The following is a 26,350-nucleotide window of genomic DNA, read 5'->3' as shown; positions in this document are numbered from 1 at the left end:
TTGGTTGCTACAGGTTATACCGGCTAGATGTTTTGAAATTGTCTCTTTGTGTGAGGCGAAACGAGTTTAATATTGTTTTTGTGATTTTTGAATGAATTTATATTCACGACCTAGACATAAAAAATGGTACACAATAACTCAGATAATGGAACAATTACCAACGAAAGTGGCGAATTCTACTATGAATATTATGAGGAGGAGGACATTTCCTCATATAAGGTAAAATAATTAAAGGATTTAACCATATAAACATATCATGCTTGTTATAAATTGCAAAGTTAGGAATCAAATGTAGGTCATTTAGTGTGAAAAGTATTATACATAGGGATAAGATGGAACATTTAAACCTTTTTCTAAATTTTTACAGGAATAATAGTTTAACCCATGTTACTTTCTGCTAATGTTGCTTTTGTTGCACATTTTTCTTGTTATTAAGCATGTATATACAGACTAACCGTTATATAAGCTTATTATTACTTTGATTCTCTATATCGGTTTGTATTCATGATTGTGATTATAGGACAATAAAATTAAACAGTGTTTAAATCAGTCCAAATTTTTAATTTCTGGTTACAAATTTGTTTGTACATTTAATATTTCAGAACCAAACAAAACAAAAATTACAGAAACGGTCAAAATAATAAGCAAAATACACAAAAATAGACAAAAATAGAGATATTGAATTTTGCTTGTATTATTGCATAAATGGACCTTTTTCTAACAAGTAACCATTTATAAATAACTAATGAATATTAAAAAGTTTATATAGAGGATATTTGTTTGTTTTCCATGTAAGATTGAAAGATAATTTCACTGAGTGAACACCAGATGCAATATTTTCACGAGTGGCGTAGCCACGAGTAAAAATATAATAGCTGGTGTTCACGAATGAAATATATTTCAATCTTACATGCAAAACAAACAAATTTTCATTTTATTTTATGCATTTTAAAGGATTTTAATTTTAAATGTTATTACTGATTTGCCGCGTAACGTCGCGCAATCTCCTTTGTGACGTCATCATATCATGACGTCACGTCATCAATTTTGAAATATAGTTCTGTTAAATTTCTCTAATTTTGATAATTTTTTTAACATGATGTATGATGACATCGACTTTCTTTTCCTAAAAAAACAAAATTTACGTATGATAGTATTTATTTCTGCCTGTTATTCCATTTAGTTATGATTTTCTTTTTATTCGCATTCAGATATAGTCCGGCTACAGTGAAAATTATATTTTATAAATTTCACTAGTGGTTTATCGGAATATAAACATCTGATATATTACAATAAAACACTGGAAAGCATGAAATAAAAGAAGGAAATGATTAAATATTAGATGTAAAACCTTTAGATATAGTACATAAAAGCCTTCCTTTACGCAAATTAACGTTTCTTAACTGTTTGACCAGCACAGTTAATAAACGTTAGGTTGTTATCAAAACGTTATTTTGTTCAAAGATCAAATAAAAAATAGAACAATTTCTGGCAGTAAATCTAATAAGTATCTGGTTTGCTAAATCAAATTCCATTACTCACGGTATTCATGTTTAAGTTTATGTGTGATATTGTTCGTGAGGTGGCAATGCACCGTGTTCTAATAAACTTTTCACCAGAAATCTATAAATCATAAGAAATACCTTTACAAGTGACTGAGATAATTTACTGCATTTGATAAATGGCAAAAACACTACAAAAAAGTACAAATTATCAAAGCTTTCCTAATTTAAGTTATTACTTCGACATCTTTTTGTGAATTGATCATGTCGCTTTGAATAATAGTTTATGTATTATAATTTATTTATTATTTAAAATCGTTCTAATTTAAAAAAAAACACGAAAATAGAAAAAAACAACAGAAAAACACAAACAACCCGCCTCCCACCCAAAAAAAAAAAAAAAAACTAGAAAGAAAAGGGAAAAAAAAGAAAAGAAAAACAGAAAAAAAGAAGAAAAACAACACACTTCACTAGACATAATTATAAAAAGAGAACCGCAGTCATTTAACACGTGATTCATAAAAATCAATGACAGCTTTATTTCAATCAAAGCAAATGGGTTTAACTGATAATTGTATATGAAACTTAATTGCCGAATTTATTTCAATGCCGTTTTTATGCAGTTCATTTTCCGTAGTTTTATTGGTTTGCCATTTTGATGATTATTTTTTATTTTGTACTACTATAATCAAAATGACAAATATACGTCGACAGTAAGAAGATATAGATGTAAGTCTGTCTGATGAACAGATTTATAAATAAATTATATAAAATTGGACAGGAATTACGAACTGAACTACCATAAGGTAAGTTTGTCTGTTTTATAATAACAATTGCTATCGATGGCTGTAAAAAGCAATAAGATCCTGTAAATTAGTTATTGCTGTTGTATCTCTGCCAAAGTAGTCGACATGAACGTAATGATGTATTTTATTGTATAGTATAATCGGCCAAAATCTGTTGCACATATGTAGGAGATTTCTGTATAATTTTGTCTGTTGACGCGTTTTGTTTTGGTTTTATGGCATACTAACACAATTTAGTTTATATGACGCCGAAACTGAAAAGATTATTGTGGCTAACCTCGCTTGTTACAGGCTTAAGGCAACACCAGGATTCAAAACGACTTCACTTGCTAGAGGTAAGAGATGCATAGACTCCAATAATTCGAATCCATATAGTCTCATCTCACGATCACCGAAGGATAAACGATGACTGCAATTCTAACGCCTCAGCCCTTTAAGAGAATCCCTTAGCCTAAAGGGGAACCTATTGAAGTGTTTTATTTGGCAATACCTTTGATAAAAAGCAAGTGATCATCAAATATAGATTATCATTGAAGGAGAAGCTACATTGTTGTATTCGATCCTTACTAGTTCTGTGAAGTTTTCTGTAGCAAATACATGGTACCACTACTGTAATTGTTCAACAGCTAGCTTAGTATACCTTACCTGTTTACATATTATATAGAGGATATTTGTTTGTTTGTGTGTAAGATGAAATTTTATTTCATCGAGTGGGCTTTAAAAACAGTATTCTCACGAGTGGCGAAGCCACGAGTGAGAATACTGTTTTTAAAGTTCACGAGATGAAATAAAATTACATCTTACACAACAAACAGACAAATTTTCTTTTTATTTTATGCTTAAAAACAAGTTAAAACGAAATTTCCATAATTTTAACGTTAATATTAAAACTGTTTCCCCCATTGAGAGCCCCATTTATTCGGAATTTCTAATTAAAAAAAAGAAGTCTTGAGCTGAAAAATAAGTCCGCCAATCAACATTAAATGACGGTGATATTTATTAATTTTTATTAAAAAAAATATGAATGATCGCTTGTTTTGATAATAAAAACAAACAATTCTTGTAGGAGAAAAAAGTCCAACCATCCATCCATATTTCTGTTACTTAGTGCGAATTTATATTAGACCTGGCTTTGTAAATTGTAAGCGGCAGCCATTTTTTAAAGTTGTGTATTTCATGGGAGGAAAATAATTGTGTAAGATTCAGAGGGATATAATTTGGATTTGTTAGTCATACACATTTTTAAAAAGAAAGAAAACTTATTGAGGATTGTAACAGACAAAAAATAAGTGTTGACAGATGTGAAAACATTCAGAAAAGGAGCTAGGAAAATGGAAAACTTGGAAACCTGCTCAAGAACGCTGGGTTGATTTAACTTATTCTTTCGAGTTATGGCTGTCAATGCTTTCAATTTTTCATAAAGCATACGGCAGTTATTGCTCGTAGGATACTTTAATATGCCCAAATGTCATCAAGAGCAGTTTTGCATGGGGAAGGAATGTAATTTTTGAGACTGTCAAATGAAACAAAAAAACGAAATTTGTGATTGGAATTTCATGAATTGAATGAATAGAAGTAAGTTTTTCTTTTTATTTTACTTTTGACATTTAAGTTATTTATCAATTTCAGTTTTGCTTTTTCTTTAAACAGCCTGACATTGTCAGAATTGTCAGCAAAAATAAAATTGAGGTACCACATGGGGAAAATCTTAAAAAAAGTAGTTTCGTCATTGAAAAGAGTGAAATTATATTTTGATAATTTTCACTGTGAAATTACCAAATATAATTTTCACGGATAAATCAGTAATCCACTGAAAAGCATAAAATAAATATGAATATATGACTATCATATCGACTTATCAACTGGTATTATAGAAAGCCAAGTAAAAAGTAAAAAAACTAGTGTTTAGTCATTTTTATTTGAATAAGCATAGCCCTGATAAACAGTGAATACCAAATTATAACCTTATAAACATTTCAAACAAATATTTCCTATATCAATTCTAACATATTTATAAGCTTTTTGTGAAAATATATGAATATATTAATGTCACACCTTTATCTCGGCTTGTAAAATAGTAAGCCAGTTTAAACCTAGTGTTTAGTTATTTTATTTAGATAAACATAATGCTTTTAAAAGGTGAATACAAATAATAACCTTGGCAACATGTTATAAATACATATTTCCTATATTAATTGTAATATAGTTATAACTTTTTTTTGTGAAAAAAAAAGTCAAATGAAAAAATAAAACAAAACATTAAGTCAAATAAATGCCACTTAACACACTGGGCAGATAATTAAATGGAATCCTTACATATTAAAGTGACCTATGAACAATTGATAAAAGGAAAACATACAAGTTCAGTTCAATACAAGATTCAGTTTTGGGTGGTTCCAATATTCCTACTTGAATAATGTTGAATAACCCTTAGGATATGTTGCCTGCTTTTTAAATTTGTCTTTTGACGTCTTATCTGTGATACGCAGGCTTCATAACCTCTGATCCCCTTTCAAAATTCCATTTTATTTAGTTCCGCCCATTGTTTTCTCGTTTAGGGCACACGTTTTTTATTACTTGGGGACCATACGCCGCTTTGCATGGAATGGCACTTACGTGTCACATTGAAGGTTCCATGATAACCGCCGTATGAACACATCTGCGGATGTTTCTAAATTCAAAATTGTACTATTTCACGTTTAAATGTTGAATTCTGCTTAAGCCGGTGCTAGGGGGCGTGGACGGTAACTTGCACTTTCCAGTACCGTCCATGAACAGGCTCAATCAAACCGAGCCTGCAACATTTTCAATTTTGCCGTGTTGGGCTTTCTTTAGGGATTCTGTATTTATTTATTTTAGAAACAAACACTTGGCGCATTAAAAATTAAAAGCTCTATTGGGTCTTAATTAACTGATTATTCTCATGACCACATTATTATGTTTTTCTGTATCAGGCAGGTAGGCCATCGTAATGTTAGTTTCATATATTTGAAAAGTAATTAACAGTATTTATTTTATCAATTCCCTTAAAATTAATTTAGTAAATAGGATCAAGACTGAGTATTATACAATTATTTTCCTTTTTATATCATTTCTCATCATTTCTTTATGATAGTAACACTAAAAGTTGCAAAATGTTAATAATAGCATTCACTTTACAAGCCAATGATTTATTGACAGTAAATTAACGAAAAATATGAATGCTAATAAAATGACCAAACTGCTTCTGAAGTCCAACCTGCGTTTTCTCTTGGACCTTAACGCTCCGAATGTTTAAAACAATATTTGACATGCCTGAAATAATAAATTTATATCGTTTCTAAAAGTCAAAACATTTGCACATCTGTATCGATGGTTGTTTACGGTTTGTTTAAGGTTTTGAAAGCTATGCGATAAATAATTAATAAATAATGAAATGAGCAATGTTTGACACTAACTTTTAATTAATAAAATGCGTTGAGTGTGGAGTTATCGGTTTTGTCAGGCTATTTTGCAATAATGAAAAGTATTTTTTTACTGTTAGCTTTTCCTCGCAAATGATATGAACAAGTAGGCGCTAGCAGTTGTAAGTATACGCTACAAATTAATTATGACGAGTTAAGTAGCATTCCCAATTTTTCCAAGTCATTTTTGAGCATCCTGTCTTTGATTCCAACAGAACAACTTCTTAAACTTTATTAAGATATTTTAGATTGTTTATAAATATTTTACTTGCTGCTTAGAATGTAAAATTGGGACGTCCGTGGCCGAGTGGTTAAGGTCGTTGACTTCAAACCACTTGCCCCTCACCGCTGTGGATTCGAATCCCGACAGGGACTTTGGATTCTTTAATGTGAGGAAGCTATCAAGCTAGCTTACGGAACGTCGGTGGTTCTACTCAGGTGCCCGTTTGTGCCTGAAATAATGCACGGTAGGGCACCTGAGGTCTTCCTCCACCAGTAAAGCTGGAACGTCACGATATGACCTATACTGTGTCGATGTGACGTAAAACCCATAACAAACAAACAAAAGAATGTAAAATTGTTTATTTTTGCGATTTTATTAAAATGTACATTTCAATGTTGCTAAATATACCCGCTGCATTTTATACAGAGGGAAGGAAAAACCTCGGATAACTCATTCTAATCTAATATGAATTACTCTCTAAAATTTTGAAATGAAAATTCCTTAAGCTATCTTTTAATGTACCAAGTTAAAAAGCCCATAATGATATGATTATCCGAGTAACATTGTTTTACCATTAAAATATTCCAATAATTATATATGTGCATACATGATAGATATGATTATATGAACATCCTACTAAATGCATATGTTAACAAAACTTACACTTAAAGGCACTTTGTGCCTTAGAAATGCTATTTATTTTATTTCTCAAAAATTCTTTATTTTTGGTATTTTGTTACAATTTCCAAAATTTTACTAATTTTCATCTTTGGAGGAAATAAAAGTATCTATCTCTATCAGCAATTGGTGTAATTATAGTGAATGTGTATTTTATATTGAAGTCAATTGAAACATTATTAAGCACATGTTTGACATTTCTAAACAATAAAATACAAAAATACGGATTTCTGAGGCAAAGATTGACTTTCTAATATAATGGTCAAGCATACAAATATCTTATGAATACGATCATATAGAAATTTAAGTAACATTTAATAACGTGAAAAAGAATTGTATAATATGTATTATATCTTGCTTTAAAATACTGTAAAATTTTACAATTAACACTTATGCAGTAGCATGTCATGACAAAATAGTGTTACTAAAATTGCTTATCGTTAGCTTTATTTCGGTTTGGCATTAGTTGGGAAAAACATCAGAAACTGTGACAAAATCCCTCCACCCCTAAAAATGAATAAATAAAAAATACAAATAAATAATGAATACCTTTCATCTATAGAACGTTAAATAATTCAAGAAAGATTATTGCTACCTTCAATATTTATGGTTTATGTTCGTTGTATAAATATGATTGTATATATTATATGATGTCAAACAAAGGTTGACGGATCACTTTGTTTCCAGATTTGTATGTCAAATATACCTTCAGTAGTATGTAGATTGCTACGTGGTATTACGCCTTAGTAAGCTTAAGAGACAGAGACGATACAATTTTTTTAATGTTTGGCCCAACCTGATTTATACTTGTTAAGATTACAATGTTAAGCGTATGAAATGTGTTGGATATATCTAAAATATATCTCAAATAAAACTGTCATTTGATTATATACGAGTGAGCAACATCGTGTCTGTGAAAATAGAAGTATTGGAAACTGAGCTCTGCCTTTTAATCACACGACATCCTATTGCGACTCACATCTTATTTAACTTGTTACACCCGCAACCAGGTTGTTGATTACTTTTAAGCAGCATAAAAATAACAACAGTATTATATATTGATATATAATTCGAAAAAGATATGGTTATTATTCATTGATTCTCTACTCAACATACTTCGGCAATAAACTTTACTGTGATAAAATAAATGCTTTAGTGAAAGGTTAGGTACAAACATGGAATATAATGTTGGAGATAATGAAACAATAGACAAAAATAATAGTTTAGAGGATTACGCAGACTATTATACTGCTGAGGAATTTAAAGTAAGAAATACAATGTTTTCTTGTGTATAATTCTAATAAATCAACAACGTGTTTTTCGGAAATAATATATATATATTGGTCCATATTACAATCAAGAAAGTAAATGTTCATTCGATTTCTTTTATTTCTGCTTCATAATTATATTATCAAAACACTATTCTTATACAAAACAAAAACTAACAAAAGAAAACTCGATGATTCGTTATTAATGATGCTGTTAATAACATAAAACTAGCATGAACGTCATCTTACATTCCCCCGACCAGCACACAAATGATTACATTACAGTTGATTTTATATTTTCTAAAGATACATTATGCCTCATAAATGAACATTTTTTTCCATCTCTAGAAAGGGCAAACATGAGTTTTAAAAATGGTTTTGAGAATGTAAGATACTCATCACCTGAAGGAAGTAACACTGAATATGAAATTATTTGTCACAAAAGTAGCACAATTTAAACAAAGAAGAATTTTGACTTCAATACAAAATTACAAATTCATTCATTCATTTTATAACATTAAATTGTTTAGCGACGTCTTTTAAGGTTATATTTTCAAACTTTCAATTTCTTAAATACGTTTGAATGATAATTTAAATGTTATTTTCTTTGCTATTTCATAACAGTTGAGAAAGAATGCATTTAAGCGATCATAACTTGATTCGTATTTTGTTTAATTTTTCTTTCACAATAAACACTAAACTATGACTTTATAAGTAGACAATAACAGATGTTGCCAGATATTTGAACAGGAAGCTACAAACAAATGAATGCATGTCATTGAAATAGATTATGTAATTAATTAGACAGACGCTTTGAGAATAAAATCAGGTTAAAACTACCCCTTTGCTCATAAAGGAACATTCATTTACATTTCATATGGGATTATTATCACAGCAAAGCTGAAATAAATACTAAATTGTCATCCTTGATTAATATTATGACAGGATAAGAAGATAAGGAAATTTTGTTTATTTTCTCAATTCGGAGACGGATCGGAGAAATATATGAGATATCAGCGTAAGCCTCACAAAGCATGTTTTAGAATATAATCTAGCTTAGATATACTCAGTTTCATGGCGGAATAATTTGAAAAGGTGAAACGTAATCTTTATTAAAGACACCAATTCTAAATGTAAAAATACATAATGACTGTTTGTCATGCGCTTTAATATATACAACATAAGTTCAATATCTTAAATAATTGTTTTTTTAATATTTCAATTGTTCATAATTACAATAATCGTTTATCATTCAGTTTTAAATATGAAGTTTGCGTGTATGATATATATATTTTCGAAGACAAACACCTAAATGAAATAAATATTTTCAATCGGTTTATCTGCTCAAAGAAAATTATCTAACCATTTCATAGCCTTATTCAATGAATAATACATCAAGGGTATGTTCGAAAGACAGAACAAAGGTATTTCCATATGTTTAATTCATACGAACAAGTCATTAATAATATAATTCACAATAACAGCTATTTCCTTCTTTCTTAACGGGTTATCATTCATACTGTTACAGAATGTTAAGCCTAACAAAAAAGTTCAATAACCTAATTGGTGAAATTGTTACTTCAATATGAGCATGTATATAAATGTATATAACTATCATTTTCTATTAGAAACCATAGTTTTATGGCATGATACATACGTACCTGTTAATCAATGCTTTCAGCCAATGACGTTTATGAATATCCTGTTATAATACTTGTTTCGTGCTAGATTGAAGAATGTTTTGTCTTTTAAGAGAGTATTTTTGAACAACTGTAGAGTAAATCAAAAACTTTTTTATTTGAAAAAGTCTTCCGCTGAATTTAACCTGTTGTTTAAATACTTTAACTCATACCTGTCAGGAATAAGGCAAAGAAGTAATAATAAATTGGCTGAAAAGATAAGCCGAGATATGTAATACATTTGCTAAATGATTCACGCAAGTATTTTTCTAAACGTCCAGGAATAATATCAGTTAAGAAACGTTTTATGTTATTAATGGACATTGGTTCTTTTATGATGAATTCAAAAAAGCTATGAATAAATAAAATGCGTTGGATGTACGAAGATGCTTAAAAACCTTTATAAACTAAAAGGAATTGTCAATTTTCATCAATTAAAATTAAGATTGGATTCTCAAGTTTTTTTATGTTTAAAAAATGCAATGCTAAGAGCTTCGTTTGAACATGAATCATAGAATTATAAATTCTAACACTTCCCGTATCTTGTCACCATACACAAAGAAGAAAAACCGGCGACAAACTCACAATAAACACTTGCTATGGACTACATGCATATGCAATTGTTATCTTATCGAGGGTCAATTTCTACGCACTCTAAACCGGCGGTAAATAGTCGATATACACCGCTGAAACCAATTCATTCGTTACCTTCATCGATAACAGTATTGAAAAACATCTATGCAACTTTTCTGTAATCTGGAATAAAGGAATTGATGTTATAAAATAGATATTGTTTTATTTATTAATTTTCTTTGGAAAGAGTATTTACACAAAACTACATTATTATTGTCTATGTTTGTTGGTATGAGCATACTTTTCTAATATTTGTTTTCAAACTATATCAAGCTTAACTGTTTGGCCGACGATCAAGAAAATGTTATCAAAATATAGGCTTCTTACGTTATTTCTTTGAAGCAATTTTTCAGGCAAGTACGTAATCCTGCAGCTTATCTAGTTCTTATGTTTGCTTCCGTTTTTATTACTCATGATAATCGTGCTTATTTTTATATGGAGACATTTTTATGTCGAAACATGAATGTTTGATAATTTCATGTAACATTGCAAAATGATTAAAAAAAGTGAAATAGAATTCTTAGTTATCAAGCACTTTTCATATGCTGAGATTATTGTTGTATAAAAATATCTTATCATTTTTTTGCTCCGTATATTGTTTAATTTTAACCTGTCAATTGCATACTGATTACACGGTCAATGAACACAATATATTTATTTTCGACAAATGATCGGTAAACTTCGTTTGGGGTCCTCCTTGGCTCCTTGGCTCCTTGCCACTGATACTTGTTACTGGGTCGGATGGGGGCTGCGTTCATTGAACGCCGCCTTTCCTTGTTGATCTTGCTTATCATAATTTTCGGAAGATTATTCGCAATAAGAATTGATTGAATATAATTTGTTTCTATGAAATAGGTTTAATGACCGTTATAGCGCAATATGGTAAACTACCGATTTATTACTTCTAAATGTCCCACGTGTTGTAAGATCTAGACCGCGATTGTATATGTCTTTTTAATTATTCATATTTTCCGCATCATTGAAGGTATGATTGATTTTTTTTCGTTGTGCGTTTTTATGTTTTTCAGTTATTTTGGCAAATACCATCAACATTTTAAAAAGCATGGTTTAAGTTTAAAATTAACATCAATAAATGTAATTTTAATGCCATAAAATTCAATACAAAACAGACAAATCTCTGTTTTTTAAGTTATTCCATATCCGTTTGGACTGATTTGCAAGCCCTATTCATTAAAATATACTTCAAAAATAAATTAAAAAAAATTGTCTTAAACAATGGCAAAAGTATGGATCGAACCATAGACCTCTAATCTATTAGGTTATCACTCAACTATTAAGGATATGACTTGATATAAGGAGGTGATGCGCTAATAAGGATATGACTTGAACATTCAGATAGTGTGACTGTTCCAAACATTAGTCATATTCTCCAAATTAATCCTCGTAATCTAAACGGACAGAACCAAAGTGAAATCGGATATTTAAATGAGTGCTATAATGTATTCATAATTGACAGGTCAATAAAATCAGACTATATCACTGATTTTATACTTTGGTTAAAAATGCTATTAAGTTCTAATGCATTTTACATATATTTTTACTTTTGACCTGCACTTAAAAAGTTTTATTAACCTCACAAGTTTCACACAGTGTGCAATTAATTGCATCAAGCAACATCTGCATATTCAACGATTGGTCAAAGAAAATGTTATATAAATATCAATGTTGTTTAGATAATTCCGAATTGTTGAAATATATATTTTAAGAAAACATGTCCATCATTTTCCAAGTTTAAAACATTACAGATGTGTTAAGTCCAAATACCGTTCAGATAGTTGTGTTCAGTAGCTTCCGGTAGTCTTTGTTTCAGTTGAACATTGATGAATAAGGATAAAACGGTATATTTCGTTTTCTTCTAATTTATAAAAGAGTGTGGATTCAAATTTCGACAGATTGAATTAAATAAGGAAACAATCAGTATACAAGGATTCGTTTATAATACATTCAGGTTGCTCTGCTTGGGATTTTAAAACCTTTTCGAGCTTATATAGTCGAGAGAAAGGTATAATGTCATAAAGTAATTTATAAATAATAAAGGGGAACACATACCATTGATTTCTTTAAATAAATCAATAATATGCTCATAAACACCTAGTTTAAAGGACACCGTCAGAGTAATAAAAAGCTTATAATAATTATAATAATTTTACAGTACATATTAATATGCTTTGGCTCACAAATAATAAATGTAAATAATATAATTAGAAATTGTAAAGAAAACAACGGTCCAGCTAGATTATTTTGTTCCATTTAGGAATTTATTTTCATTGAAATTGAAATGCTGCATTCGTATGGAATTATTAAAACAAAGCAAGTGTTACTAGTGCCTCTAACAATGAAACTGTAATTTGATAGAAGCGTATTTCAAACGCAAAATTTCTACACAAAATAACTGAATTGACACGTGCTCAAAATTTCATTAAATAAATATAAACAATGAATTAAATATAATTAAAGAATTATACATGTATAATTTATTATATATCATTTTCAAAAAAGAATAACAAAAACAATAAAACACACCACCACCACCACCTCAACAACAACAAAAGTATACGTTTGCATGAAGTAAAAGATTATTTTGAGCAAATATTGTCTTAGATATTCAACTATCACTAATTAAACTGCGTGATACAATGGTCCGGTTTTTTAACACATGGAATGTTTTCATGGACAACTAAAGCCATGTAACGAAAAACAATGAAGTACAAATATATCTGTTTTGGATCTTAATTAAAACTGATTTTTAATGAATTATCAATCATCATAAACATGTTTATCCCAAGTACCTTCGCAATTATTTGAAAAATATTTACTGTTTATAGTGACTATTTTGCTGAACCAATGTGACCTTTATTGTTTTCTATTGTGTCAAACTCTATAAATAATGTTAAATTCAATGCTGAACTGTTATAATTAAAAATAATTACTCAGACAGTGTGGAAATATTGAAAATAATAAAGCATTAACCTATCGCAAATTCATTTGTTCAAACCAATAACTATTTTATTCATTAAAGAGCTTATCGCAAACGTGACTGAAAAAATGACAGATGTATAAACAAATGTGCTATCAATTGAATTATGGAAGTATTGCATTTTAGAAAAGATACACAAGCCATCAAAATACATGCTCAAATGATTACTTACGACCATTTGATTAATACTTCAAAGTTATACGATACCTAATGTTGTCAATACCATGCCATATCCGAACTCATATTTTATTCATAAAATCAATAAAGAAAAAAGAACAGCAACTGGATGCAGATAATTTATGAAATAAACTAACGGCTTAAAACATTAGAATATAATATTTTTAATAACACATCGTTTGAATGATTATGACATTAAAGTGTTTCATTATTAAATTAATGCCGCAAGATAGAAAACATATCTAAACGATACTTTAACCTTCAAAACTCGATCTGCAAATTTTGGTTTCGAGTCAAATTGATTGGCGAAAACAACGATTTTGTGTAGCAAGATTGTCAATAAAGTAAGTAAGGTGAATTTGTTTGAGGATAAAGCTGAAAAGGATTTCTGTGTGACTTACACTAGTGTGTTTATAAAGTCGTTTTATCTGCTCTTTCTTTGCACAGAGGCAAAGAAGAAGAACCATAAAATGTATCTAAATGTATTTCTGTAATTAATTTCAAACAACTCAAAAAATCATGACTAGTTATCTTTCGATTTATACGTATAATGACATTTATGCGAAATAGCATGGCTTTCAGTTAACAGATGTTCGTTTTCACCCCAGTCTATTACCAGTGAATTAAGTTCCGACAAGAAAAATAAAGCAAATTATTTATGGAAAACTTTAAAATGTGTCTCTGAATATCTACCTGTTCATGTGTATTTGATCATTAAACTCACGTTTGCATGTTCTTTAACTCATGATTCCCGAATAAAAATATAAAATGATTCTTGTCCATAAAGACACGTTCAATTAAAGGTACATGTACTTTGTTTGAATATCAAAGTAACTAAGACTACAATTTCGTTAAAACTCATTTTAAATATAAAAATTGCTTTACAAATATTATAACGTCTTAATGGTAACCAAAATTATATGTTTAAAATTGACAAAGTGTACATATGTGTACATACAGTACAACTATTTTCTTTGAGAAGCTATTATTGCCCCAGCTTGCCGCATTGTGAAACAAATATTGCTTAAGATTTATGATTACTAAGGTTTAAAACAAGCATTATGTATTATGCAAAACAGAGTCTTATTATTGCATAATTCTTTATCTGAATACAACGTAGACTAATCTTATTTTCACTTCAATACAAAAACTTATATTCATTCACAAGGTTTAGTGTGATCTCTGTTTTGTTCAATACTGAACAAAAGCACTTCCGACCCTCCATGCAATTAGAATTTCGAACTTTTTTTATATAGGTAATCATGTCAGTGTGGAACGTATTATAATGAACATTTGCCTTATCATCTTCATTTGTCCATTTGAAAAAAAAAACAAATCAGTAAAGAACCTTTTGTACAAATTATATGTATATAATACTCTGCATTCAAGCTGCTGTGTACTAATATTAATTTAATGTGATATTGCTAGAACGTGTTGCCTTACTATTTGCGTTTTGTAATAAACTCACGATTTGTATAATATATGTATTTGTTGAAAAAATTATAAATATGTTCATAATGTGAATAAAACTAAAAAAACAAAACATTTATTTTGTATATTTCAGCCATATGAAGAAGCTGCTGCTACAATTTCCTTACTTTTGTTCACAATCATAGTTTGTCTGAATGGATTTGTGATTTTCATCCTCGTCTTTAGAAAACAGAAAAAGAGTCGCCTCTTCTTTTTTGTACTGCATTTAGCAATAGCAGGTAAGAAAATATATCATGTAACTTCAACAAATTAATCTTAGATACACATACGTATTTAAAACATGTAATGCAATTGTCGTTGCACATTTTAAATCATTTCTCTTTATTCATTATCTGAATTTAGTACATGTAACTTATCAAATATACCATTTTTTCAAATACCTGTGCCGCTTTTGCGACCCTGTAAACATGGTATTGCACGGTCATGCATATATTTTGACGTGCCATTATTAGCGCTATATAATCATAGCGTTAAGTCACGCCAAATGTTAGCGTTTGCGTCAATAAAACATGGCTCTTTTTCAAACGGTCTTTATTTTTTATATGTGATATATAAATTATAAAAAATGGTATAAGTTCATTACTGAATCTATTGAACTCGTTGAATTAAGTAATATTATGTTTGCCACAGGCTCACACAATAACATTTTATTCAACTTGTTCAATAAATTCAGCATTAAACTTACACTTATGCAATATCATAAATATATCCAGCTGTAAAATTATTTACATAAACATATCCGTAGCAATATTTATATATATCTTATATATGAAGACAAATAGCTTGCTTGAAATTTATAATCTCAAATCAAATTTGCATATTCACAAAACATACTTTCACTCAAAGATACAAACTTACGGTACATTTAAAAACTCGCGTTTAAAAATGTCTAGCCTCGGTTCCATCCATCCTCCCATCCATCCATCCTTCCGCCTTTCTGTCTATCTAACTATCTAGGTTGATAAGCCAACAACCGATGGATGGTGTGAGGTTTCTATTTATTGAGTGTATGCCCTTTCGTAAGAAGAAAATAATTAACAAAATCAGCCGTGAACATGTAGTGGTAATGATATCCTACATTAAGCAAATCAAGATAAACGATTAAGAATAATATAGTTTAGAGATTTTGAACAGCCTTAACACATTTATACAGAAACGAATATACATGTATATGATTTATTCAACTTGATACTTAAAAGATACTCTAACACAATTTTTATGGTTTTAAATCATAAATATGATGCTCAAATTAAGATTTATCAATATTGTAAAAAAGCATTATTTATAAAGATATTACCGGAGGTAATAAAAACTTTATTATCTATTAAGTTTAAGTCAAACTTTACAATAAGAAATAAATGCATATATTTTAATGATAACATATAATATGCACAAATATTTGCAGTACATATTTTACATATTCTTCAATGTTTAATAATTGTTTTATTTGCATAATTATGTACATATATATAATTTCACTTACTGTGGTTTACCACTTTGGTCACAACATACAGGATCGTTAAAGAATATAAATGTTATTATTCATTACAGAAAGAAAGAATTAGAATATTTAAAATCTAACATGCATTTAGGAACTATTAATGAACAAAAAAAGAGTAAAAATCAAACTAAAATAAAAAAAAATAAAAGTTTTTCCACACCTTATGAATATTAGTTATGATTATCAAATTTCAGATTTTCTTGTGGGTTTCTGCAGTGTTCTTGGAGATGGTATACATAGTGCTATGCACAATGAATGGTATGGTGGGGACTTTTTGTGTAGAATATTTCGTTTTATTTCACCAATGGCTCTTATTGCTTCCAATAATCTTCTGATCGGTATGAGTGTAGACAGGTTTCTGGCAATCAAATATCCACTGAATGTTGTTAGAATAGGTATGTTTTCTTTCCATTTGATTTCTTTTCTTATTTTATCAATATATACATACATGTATTTCTGAATAATCAGTATTCGACATTTACAGACACACTCAATTAATGATAACTCAGATCTAATCATCATTAAATAGTATTTGTTAACTGACACTTTTCTATATTCCTTTTGATATTTAAATCACCGCTTGCTTCAATCCCGATACAAGTAAGCATAACGGAAGAAGCTGGTCAAAACTGCCCTAGAGTCAAGCACTGACTTAAAGGCACATTTTGCACAGAAGAGAATAAAATTTCCCGTCTCCACATGAGGGACTTTTTCATTATCCCTCATATGCAGACTCAATCAAACCGAGTCTGAAATTTTCATGTAATCTTGTTGTGATTAATACTTCCGAATTTATCCAGTTTTTGAAAAGAAAAAAAATATCATTCTTATTGCGTTTGAAATAATGCTTTAAGAGCATGTTTGATGCATATTAGCTGAAGATAGTGTCGTTAAATGTGCAAATATTCGTAGTCAATGTAGTATATATAAATTAATGTAAACAAAGCAGTATTCTGACTTCCATACAAAATAATAAACATTTATAGCTGTACAACTTGCCAAAAAGCAACTAATGCGAATAATGCTTCAGATAATTGGCCAATTAGTAATGTTTTTAGAATAATAAAAAGAAACTAAAAATAAAAATATTTTTGGCATAACAGGCCTCTAAGCACAGATCAATTTTATTTATTTTATTTTTTGGCACATTCAAGAATTATGAAACTTGTAAATGTAATCAAATGCTTTTGGATATATGCATATATGATAAATGTAAATTACAATTAGATAACATATTTGAACACTGTGATAATACTGATAAGGTCGTTATTTCTTTAGATATGTTTCATTAAATATCTTATTAAAAGTACATGAAACATTAAAATGTCGTTATTTTAATTAATTTAAAAGTCTTTTAAATTGCACATTATCTTACACCTTGTAACTTGCTGGCTATATTCTGAGCCAAATTTTGATTCATTTATCCATTAGCCATAGTCATAACAAGACAAGATAACTACTATGTTTACGTTTTGATATTTTAATGGCTATTTATTTAACATTAATTATTTTAGTCATGTCATAAGGATATAATTTGCTCCTTACCTTTTATTTAAATAACAAAACAAGGTTTGTCCTTTCTTCAGAGAAAAACTCACCTTCAGTTTAGAGGCTTTAATGTTTCTTTTATTGAGAGTCGGCTAATGTTAACGAAAAAAAATGTTGTCTTAAACTGGTTACCCCTTTCATAACTCTGTTTCGTCTAATTTTTGAATATCTTTATTAAAGTGACAATATGCCGATCAATGTGTAAATAGGGAGTGGACTGAAAAAATGACTTATTTGCTCTAAATTTTAAAATGATTGTTTTTTTTCAATTCATTATTTCATTACACATTAATAATCAATAACTCACCAGACCAACAGGAGTTTCTATAACTTTAGATGAATTTCAAGATTAAACAATGAAAGCGGATGCTGTTCTGATTATTAGGATCAATATCAAGTTAATATAAAGTTTTAAAACTACTTACTTTATGAAACAAATATTTGAAGAACTGGAATCTTAACCATATTAAACCATATAAAATATACGTACGGATCAAATCTTTGCAGGTGCATGCAGGTATCTTGACAAAGGTATGGTATTTGGGGCATGGCTTTTAAGTTTGTTGGTATCAAGCTTTTTCATACCCTTCAGTCGAGGAATCAATGCAAACCCCGATGCTGCTGATATATATGAACAAAAGGGTAGTTGTAATATCAACATGCCTGAAAGCTGGTGGAAGGTAATACATAGATTATTAAACATATATTAACCTTAAATAAATGAATATTTTAGAATACAGAAATGTAAAAAAATATAACAGCAACAACTACATCAATGTAAATAACAGAAACATCTTTAATATAGATATATACCAATTTTTGGGCTACTGTATCAGATATATTGCTACAAATTATTATTGTTTTTGATATATTCTTATCTTATTTAGAGAGTTTGTTTTATTGAAAGATGCACAAAGCTTGACCGTTATCATAATTGCTAACAACTAATGTTGTTTCAAAAAGCTGCAAATCATTAAATTGACAATTCGTCGGTAAAAGACTTGTTGCAAAAAACAAAACCAATGAAAGTATAATTTTACTTTATTTTATGTTTTACAGCCGTACGGTTTAACAGTTGTTGTGATAATCTATGTGCTACCAACAATCGGTATAACAGGGTGTTATGTGGGTATATGTATCGTAGTCTGGATGAAATGGCGTTCAAGATTAAAATTATCGGAGATAGACACGAATGAAAGCAGTGGTAAGACATATGAAGTGTCATTCATAATTCGATGAATTAAGAATATCCAAGTATCGATAAGTGAATTGAATTATAGATATCAACTGATGACATAGTTTAAAAGACAGATCTGAATAAGAATATACAAGCATAAACGATATAATTACTGCAAAAAACAAGGATTTGAATCTATGTAAATATACTTCAGAATAGGCTGAAAAATAAACATAAGCAAATTGATCAGATATCGCACGTATTGACTTTATTCCTAGAAATGTAAACTTCAGAAGTAAGAGCTTACAATTCAAAATACAAAACATAATTCTCACGAATAGAAATTAATATTTTACTCATTAGCAATTTTCCCTGCAGAAAGACATGCTTTAGATAAGTAAAATATGTCTTTGTGTAAACTCATTTTGTTATTTTATCAATTTAGATCGACTTCATGGTGATAAATCATTAAGCAAAGGACTCCTACCAAGGGCTAAGATAAAGAGCATTAAAATGACGTTGGTCGTGTGTTTAGGTATGTATCATTCTGGGAAGTAAACAAAGCATTTGCTTCATGAAATCATGTATCATCCTATATCGTTAAAATTCTTTCCTGTATTTTTTAAAAAATATTTTTAATTATCATTATTCTAAATAAGAGAAGCATGTATACATGTAATTATTCATTTCAGTATGTTCATATTCTTTGATATATGTTAAATGAGTTGTGAACACAATCTGATTTATATGTGCAAGTATAATTAATAATCCACGTAGTATAAAATAAGATAAGAATATCTTTAAATGTTCTTGGTGTAACTAATAAACATTTGTTTTTTTTTCTTTACAGCTTTCTTTATATGCTGGACACCATATTTCGTAGTTATGTTAATGAAGATCTATAACCCAGAAAAAATTGGAATGAAAGCTAATCTGATATTTGGCTGTCTATACCCACTAAACAGTGCCTGTAATCCTCTTATATTCATCATTTTCAATCGCAAACTGTTCAATTGCGGGCAAAAAGACCAACGGGCTGTTCAATCGTATGAAGGCATGAGCACACAAGTGACGTCAACGTGACTAGGCGCGTTCCTCTGGGTAGTCACTCAGATCTTACATGTTCAAAAAACAAGATCAGATGAATTTAGAAACAGAAATGAATACAATTTATACTAACGTCTAGCATAGTTTACTTTGAGTAGAATAGAAATATCAAAACGTGTTTTGTGTCATAGATTAATGACTAACCAAAACATTTTTTACAAGCAAACATGCAAAGATTCGCGTGCCTGTAGTACCATACGCAAAATAGTAAATGTTGCTAATGCGAATGTTCTAATAATGTAACAATTTAAGGACACTCTACATGTACATTTAACTTAAGCAGAAAAAGTCTTACAAATTTAAAAAAAGCAATATTCTATTTCATAACTTTAAAGAAATCTAAAATAGAGCTTTTAAAAAACAAAAAAGGTATAAATATGAATATGTTATTTTAATGAAGGTCAAATTGTTCTGCATTTATTACTGTTTAATTGAAAAGTATACGACTTCGAACACCAATAGACTTTCAAAACTTTCCATCTTCATAAAACGAATAAAGTTTTGGTTACCATCATAAAAGTATGGTTGCTGATTTCTGCCATGTCCTAACTTCGTCTTGTCGCAATTGAAATGGCGACAATCCGATGAACGAAAGAACAACAAAAATGTATTTTATCGTTTTGTCGCACTGTTTTTATCGTTTCGTTGTTACTTTATGTCGAATCCCTTCAAACGCGACGTCACGACAAAACAAAAATATGAAAGCCCGAGACGTAACAAAGTGTGATACGGTGTCAAGAAGTATTTGAAATAATATTATACATTAATTTTCTTCAGTACATATAAGGAACTTTTAACCTTATATCTTAATATTTACACAAATGACATAATTCGGGACATTGTTTTATATATATTTATAGTTGTCAGCATAGATATAGGTGATTAATAATTAGCGAAATTACAAATATCAATTTTTTCTGATTTCTTCCTTTTCTAGCCTACCGTAAGTTTTCGTTTTGCTAGATATTGAAATTGAAATATATTGTACCAGCGAGGAGATCTTTCACGTGTTACTGACAAGTATCTTCATTTTTTTTGTTAAATAACTTTTTTACGGCGCACTAACACAGTTGGGACCAAAAGACCAGAAATGATTATTTTGCTAACCTCGGATGTTACAAACTGAAAGCAACACCAGGGGTCTTACTGCTGGAGATAAAAGATGCATAGACTCCAGATATTCGAACCCGTTTAGTCTCTTACGATCACCCAGGGATTAACAGTGGCTGTGTTTATGTAAGTAACAGATACAATGTTTCATGCATATACCGAGATACAAAGTTTAGCCTTGAGTGGGCAGATTGAATTTATCTTTCATAAATTGGTAGTTTCTGTTAGATTAGAAGTTTATGCAAAGTGTATTTTGTAATGTAAACATATTTTATTTTTGTATCAACAGATCCATAAATAATCGTTATTCAATAAATAATTTACGCCATGTACATTGTATTTTAACAATTTAAATTCGATATGAACTTGTTGTTTTTATAATTGTCAGATTACTTGTTTCCTTATTGTTGAATCAACAGCATACATTTCATGATTATATGTTAAAAAGATTTCACCACGCTCGTGTCCGTCAAATAAAATGCTACAAAACATTTGAAGTCTTGTTCATCATTTTAAAGTTTTCTATACACGTACTTGGTGTTTTGAAATAATTTACAATTACATTGTATTATGTTCTCATTTATAATTTAGTATTTTAAATTTGACCCATGTTCTGCTTACAGCTACAAATCACCCGTACAACCTTTCTGACCAATTCCAGGATATTTGGACTCTGACTGTTTTAGCAAGTTTTTCCATTTTTTCGACTGTGTACCTATTTTTTGACCCCAGGTGACCCATATTCGAGCTTAACCCTTTCCCCCTTGAGCATATTGTGAAAAATTGCCATTTTCACTGAAAAGCCTCCTCTTACAAGTTCAAACTGCTATGAAACTATGAAAAATGCTTCAATACTAATCAAACTTGGCACAAATGTTGACTGGACCATTGCCTTTGTAACGACATGCTCAGTCTTAAATTTCCTGTTACCATGGCAACGAGGGGATATCTCAAAATTGCCAAAAATCACTATTTTGCCTCGATTTTTTCCATCAAAATTTATTTCAAAGTGCTGCAACTTCTCAAGGGATTGAGATAGAGTCAAAGGCTTTTCAGCGTTGGTTACACTTTACCTTATTATCGACCTGGGGTCATTTTAAGCCTCTCACAAGTCCAAAATTTTCTAAGCGATGAGGGGGACTCCACCCCCCTTCAAACCCCCCAAACATTTTGCTGGGGGGCGGCGCCGAAAAAGTGCTCACTTTTTTTTAGCAACATTTCTCAAACGAAAACATGTGTTTGGGGCCCCAATAGGACATTTTTCTCACTATTCCAGACCTAAAAAAAGGGGGGGGGGTCGAAAGTGCGATGTTTCGCGTATATATGAGGTAAAGGGTTAAGCTAGAAATAATCTGAATAATTTTAAAGATATTTGAACCGAAACAACAGCCTCTAGGGTTGTAACAATGTTTTTGGACTATGTGACCTAGTTTCCCCATTAATACTTCAGATAAGAATTTATACTTAAGGAGATCATTCAAACACTTATAATGATAGTTTTATGGTTCTTGAAGCCATTGTTCTCTATTAATGTGTCACGGTTCTTGATGCCGTTGTTCTCTATCACCGAGTGAAGTTTTACCAAAATTCTGTCATTATGTTTCTTATATTTTGATTCTTTGGACACGATTGTAACAGACAGTCGGATTGACGTCGTTCTTACTGTGTTGACGTTTATTGGGTAATATTTTAGATCTTTAAATCCCACAGACAAAAATCTTCTTTGAAAAAAAAACAAATAGCTAGAGTTTAGATACTAAGCATGAAACATCATCTAGTGAGTGTCTACCAAGCTTTTTCAAATAAAAGCCCTTGCAAGTTGGGTCAAAATTTTCCCCGCCCCGGGGGTCATTCATTTTCCTTATATGTGTATAACAAAAACTTTAAAAATCTTCTTTGAAAAAACTCAATCGCTAGAGTTTAGGTATTAAGCACGAAGCATCTTCTAGTGAGTGTCTACAAAGTTTGTTCAAATAAAAGCCCTGGGGTCAAAATTGGCCCCGCCCCGTGGGACATTGATTTTCCTAATATGTGTATAGCAAAAACTTAAAAATCTTCTTTGAAAAAACCCGAATAGCTAGAGTTTAGATATTAAGCACGAAGCATCTTCTAGTGAGTGTCTAAAAAATTTGTTCAAATAAAAGCCCTGGGGTCAAAATTGGCCCCGCCCTGGGGGACATTGATTTTCCTTATATGTGTATAGCAAATTAAACTTAAAAATCTTCCTTGAAAAAACCCGAATAGCTAGAGTTTAGATATTAAGCATGAAACATTTTCTAGTAAGTGTCTACAAAGATTGTTCAAATAAAAGCCCTTGGGTCAAAATTGGCCCTGCCCCAGGTGTATCATTGTTTTTAACTATATGTGTAAAGAAAAAACTTGACCAGCTAGACCTTAGATGTTTAGCATGAAATATCTTCTAATGGATGTCTACCGAGTTTGTTCAAACAAAAGCCATGGGTTTAAACTGGCCCCGCTCCGGGGGCCTATATACAGGTGAGCGACTTCAGGGCCATCATGACCCTCTTGTTCAAATATTATTCGTTTGAAGCCAAATTAATATTCGAGCTATACTTTATACTTTACTGATGTTTGATCTTTGTACAGATAATGATTACACTTAATCGCCTTGTTTAAAAATATATAATCGAATATTTACCATTATTTAAGTAAAAAATGAAATATCATTGAAAAACGAAGACCAGAAGGAGCAATAATTATGGGTAAAATTATTGGTCTGAAGCCAACTTCGTACTCGACCTGTATTGATTGACGTTTATGACCGTCTATCGGTGTCCCAAAATGATTACTCACAAGTAGAAAAATAGTCAAAACTATTTTAAGTCAAATGATATTGATCGTACACATGGGGGTCTAAAAGCAATTGCAAACGAGGTCTTCCATAAGCTTGCTATATACCAAGTATGAGTACAATTTATTATTCATAAATCGTGAAACCATAAACATCCGCATATGTATTCTGACGACGGTTATCATGTCTTCGGACACGTGAGAATGACACGTCCTTATATTATGGGTGTGCCCAAAACGAGAAATCAATAGGCGGAACTAAATAAAATTGAATTTTGAAAGGGAACAGAAATTATGAAACCTGCATCTCAAATCATTTTTCTAAAGACAAATGTAAAAAGCAGGTAATCTATCCTAGGGATAATTAAACAGGTACCACTTAAGTAAGAAAATATTCAGATAGAAAGAACCTAGACACTTCAAACACAGTCAAGTCGCGAAATGTTTTTCTGTATTTACCTGGTTTCCTTTTTTCTAAAACTTACATGATGCACAGAAAGAAGCTCATAAACTATTGAATGTATGCCCGGATAGACAAAACGATTGATATTTCGTTCTATAATTTATATCTCTTCGATGAATAAAAGTCCCAAAGAACACCTATATTTATTCAGGTGACACATGTTTAAATAAGTTTTATAATTCAGATCATGTGACGTAAACAGGAATTTAAACCATACAAGATAAAAGGGAGGTCCACATATCCGTTGTCTAACATTTTCATTATTTATGATACACACAACTTTAACAAATACGCTTAATCAATCAAACGCGATATGAAATTGCAGTATTCAAATTGTTTATATTGCATGCGTGCAACCTTACTGAGTACTGATTGAGTACTAGAGGAAGAAACAAAACAGACAAAACTTTCAATTAGAAATCTTGATTTTCTGTTTTATTCATGCAACATATGTTATTCATAAGTTGTACATGTTTAAAAAGAATGTAATTACCCAATAGAATTAAGTAGTTGGTGACAATCATTGGAACAAGCTACGGATGAATAACTCTAAATGCTTCAATAATCTCTATTTATCCTAAATTGGCTAACACGAAGTTTCCCAATGAGGCTCTTTTTTGTTTAATCATTAAAATGCTGAATTTGTGCAATGGATTTCCTTGCTTGTCGGTGGTTCTATGTAATAGAATGCGTTCATTAATCAGTTCTTTTGCGCCTTATAATGTCGTACATAGGAGACCCGGACTATTGAAAAGCCAATAAGGGCGTCCGTGGCCGTGTTGTTAAGGACTTCAAACCACTTACCTATCACCACTGCATATTCGAGCCGCACCAGCGTGAACAACAAATCCATAAGATAATTTACAAAAAATGATGCTTAAATAGACAGTTTTGTCTTTAGATAACTTACTGAAATGGTTTCGTAAAGGTATGTGTAAGATATATTTCAATCAAATATTAAAGACATCTGTCCATAAAAAAGGCTGTATTGACTAAATAGTAAAATCTTTCTTTAGCACAGGTGACCGTGATCCAACTGACCCCTACCCCAGTCAAGTGCAAGAAAACCAAGTGCAAGTTGTTATCCTTTCAAATATCATTGACACCCTTGACCTTGACCCATTGATCGCTATCTAAAAAAAAACGAAAAAAAAAAACAAAACAAAAAACGAAGAATGTTATGCAAGTTATCTTCCTGCCAAATATGAAAGACATCTGCCAATAAATTAAAGGAAAATGTGTAAAAAATAGTTTTAGGAATCGGACAGAATAGAAAGTCACGATTGCCAGTAGATAAACGGTCATTCTTACAATATATTGAATACAGGAAATGTGTGCATAATTGACAACTTCTTGTACCGGCTCACTCCAATGCCACGTGGAATACTTGTTGGCATGTTAATTTGACAAGCATAATTAGCCGTTTAAGTTTAAATTATCAAATTTTCCATATTCAAATAAGAACATGAAGATTTTATCTAAATTTACACGGACTGCTTAAAGGATGGTTTACACAGTAAAAGCCGTCATTGAAAATCATTTTACATCTGTGCTAAGGCTACCTGATAATGCATCTATATTTACTGCAGAAATGAAAGCCATTTATTTATTTAGCATTTTTATACTTTTCACAACATAATGGTAGATAATTCTTCAGATTCACAGGCCGTGCCATTATGTAAAAATCGAAAGTAAGGAGAAACTCCTTTTGCGATTTTATGATACTTTAAAAACT

The 26,350-nt window shown here is 30.3% G+C and overlaps 1 protein-coding gene across 2 annotated transcripts; it reads left to right on the top strand.

The window, feature by feature from the left end:
- Positions 1–21,832, top strand: LOC132728183 (cardioacceleratory peptide receptor-like). Of its 2 annotated transcripts, none has more exons than XM_060713818.1 (7): positions 1–219; positions 14,972–15,116; positions 16,594–16,794; positions 18,455–18,627; positions 19,007–19,151; positions 19,570–19,659; positions 19,975–21,832. In XM_060713818.1, the coding sequence occupies exons 1-7, from the start codon at positions 124–126 to the stop codon at positions 20,205–20,207; spliced, it is 1,083 nt and encodes a 360-aa protein (XP_060569801.1). In that variant the 5' UTR covers positions 1–123; the 3' UTR covers positions 20,208–21,832. The 2 variants fall into 2 exon arrangements, with proteins under 2 accessions (XP_060569801.1, XP_060569810.1); XM_060713827.1 differs by lacking the exon at positions 1–219 and adding an exon at positions 7,541–7,917.
- The last annotated feature ends 4,518 nt before the right edge of the window (positions 21,833–26,350 follow it).

The sequence above is a fragment of the Ruditapes philippinarum genome, unplaced genomic scaffold (genome assembly GCF_026571515.1).
Source record: "Ruditapes philippinarum isolate M1 unplaced genomic scaffold, ASM2657151v2 ctg3717_1_1_1_1, whole genome shotgun sequence".
NCBI lineage: Eukaryota > Metazoa > Mollusca > Bivalvia > Venerida > Veneridae > Ruditapes > Ruditapes philippinarum.
The sequence above is the reverse complement of the archived record's forward strand: the minus strand, read 5'-3'. Positions and strand labels throughout refer to the sequence as shown.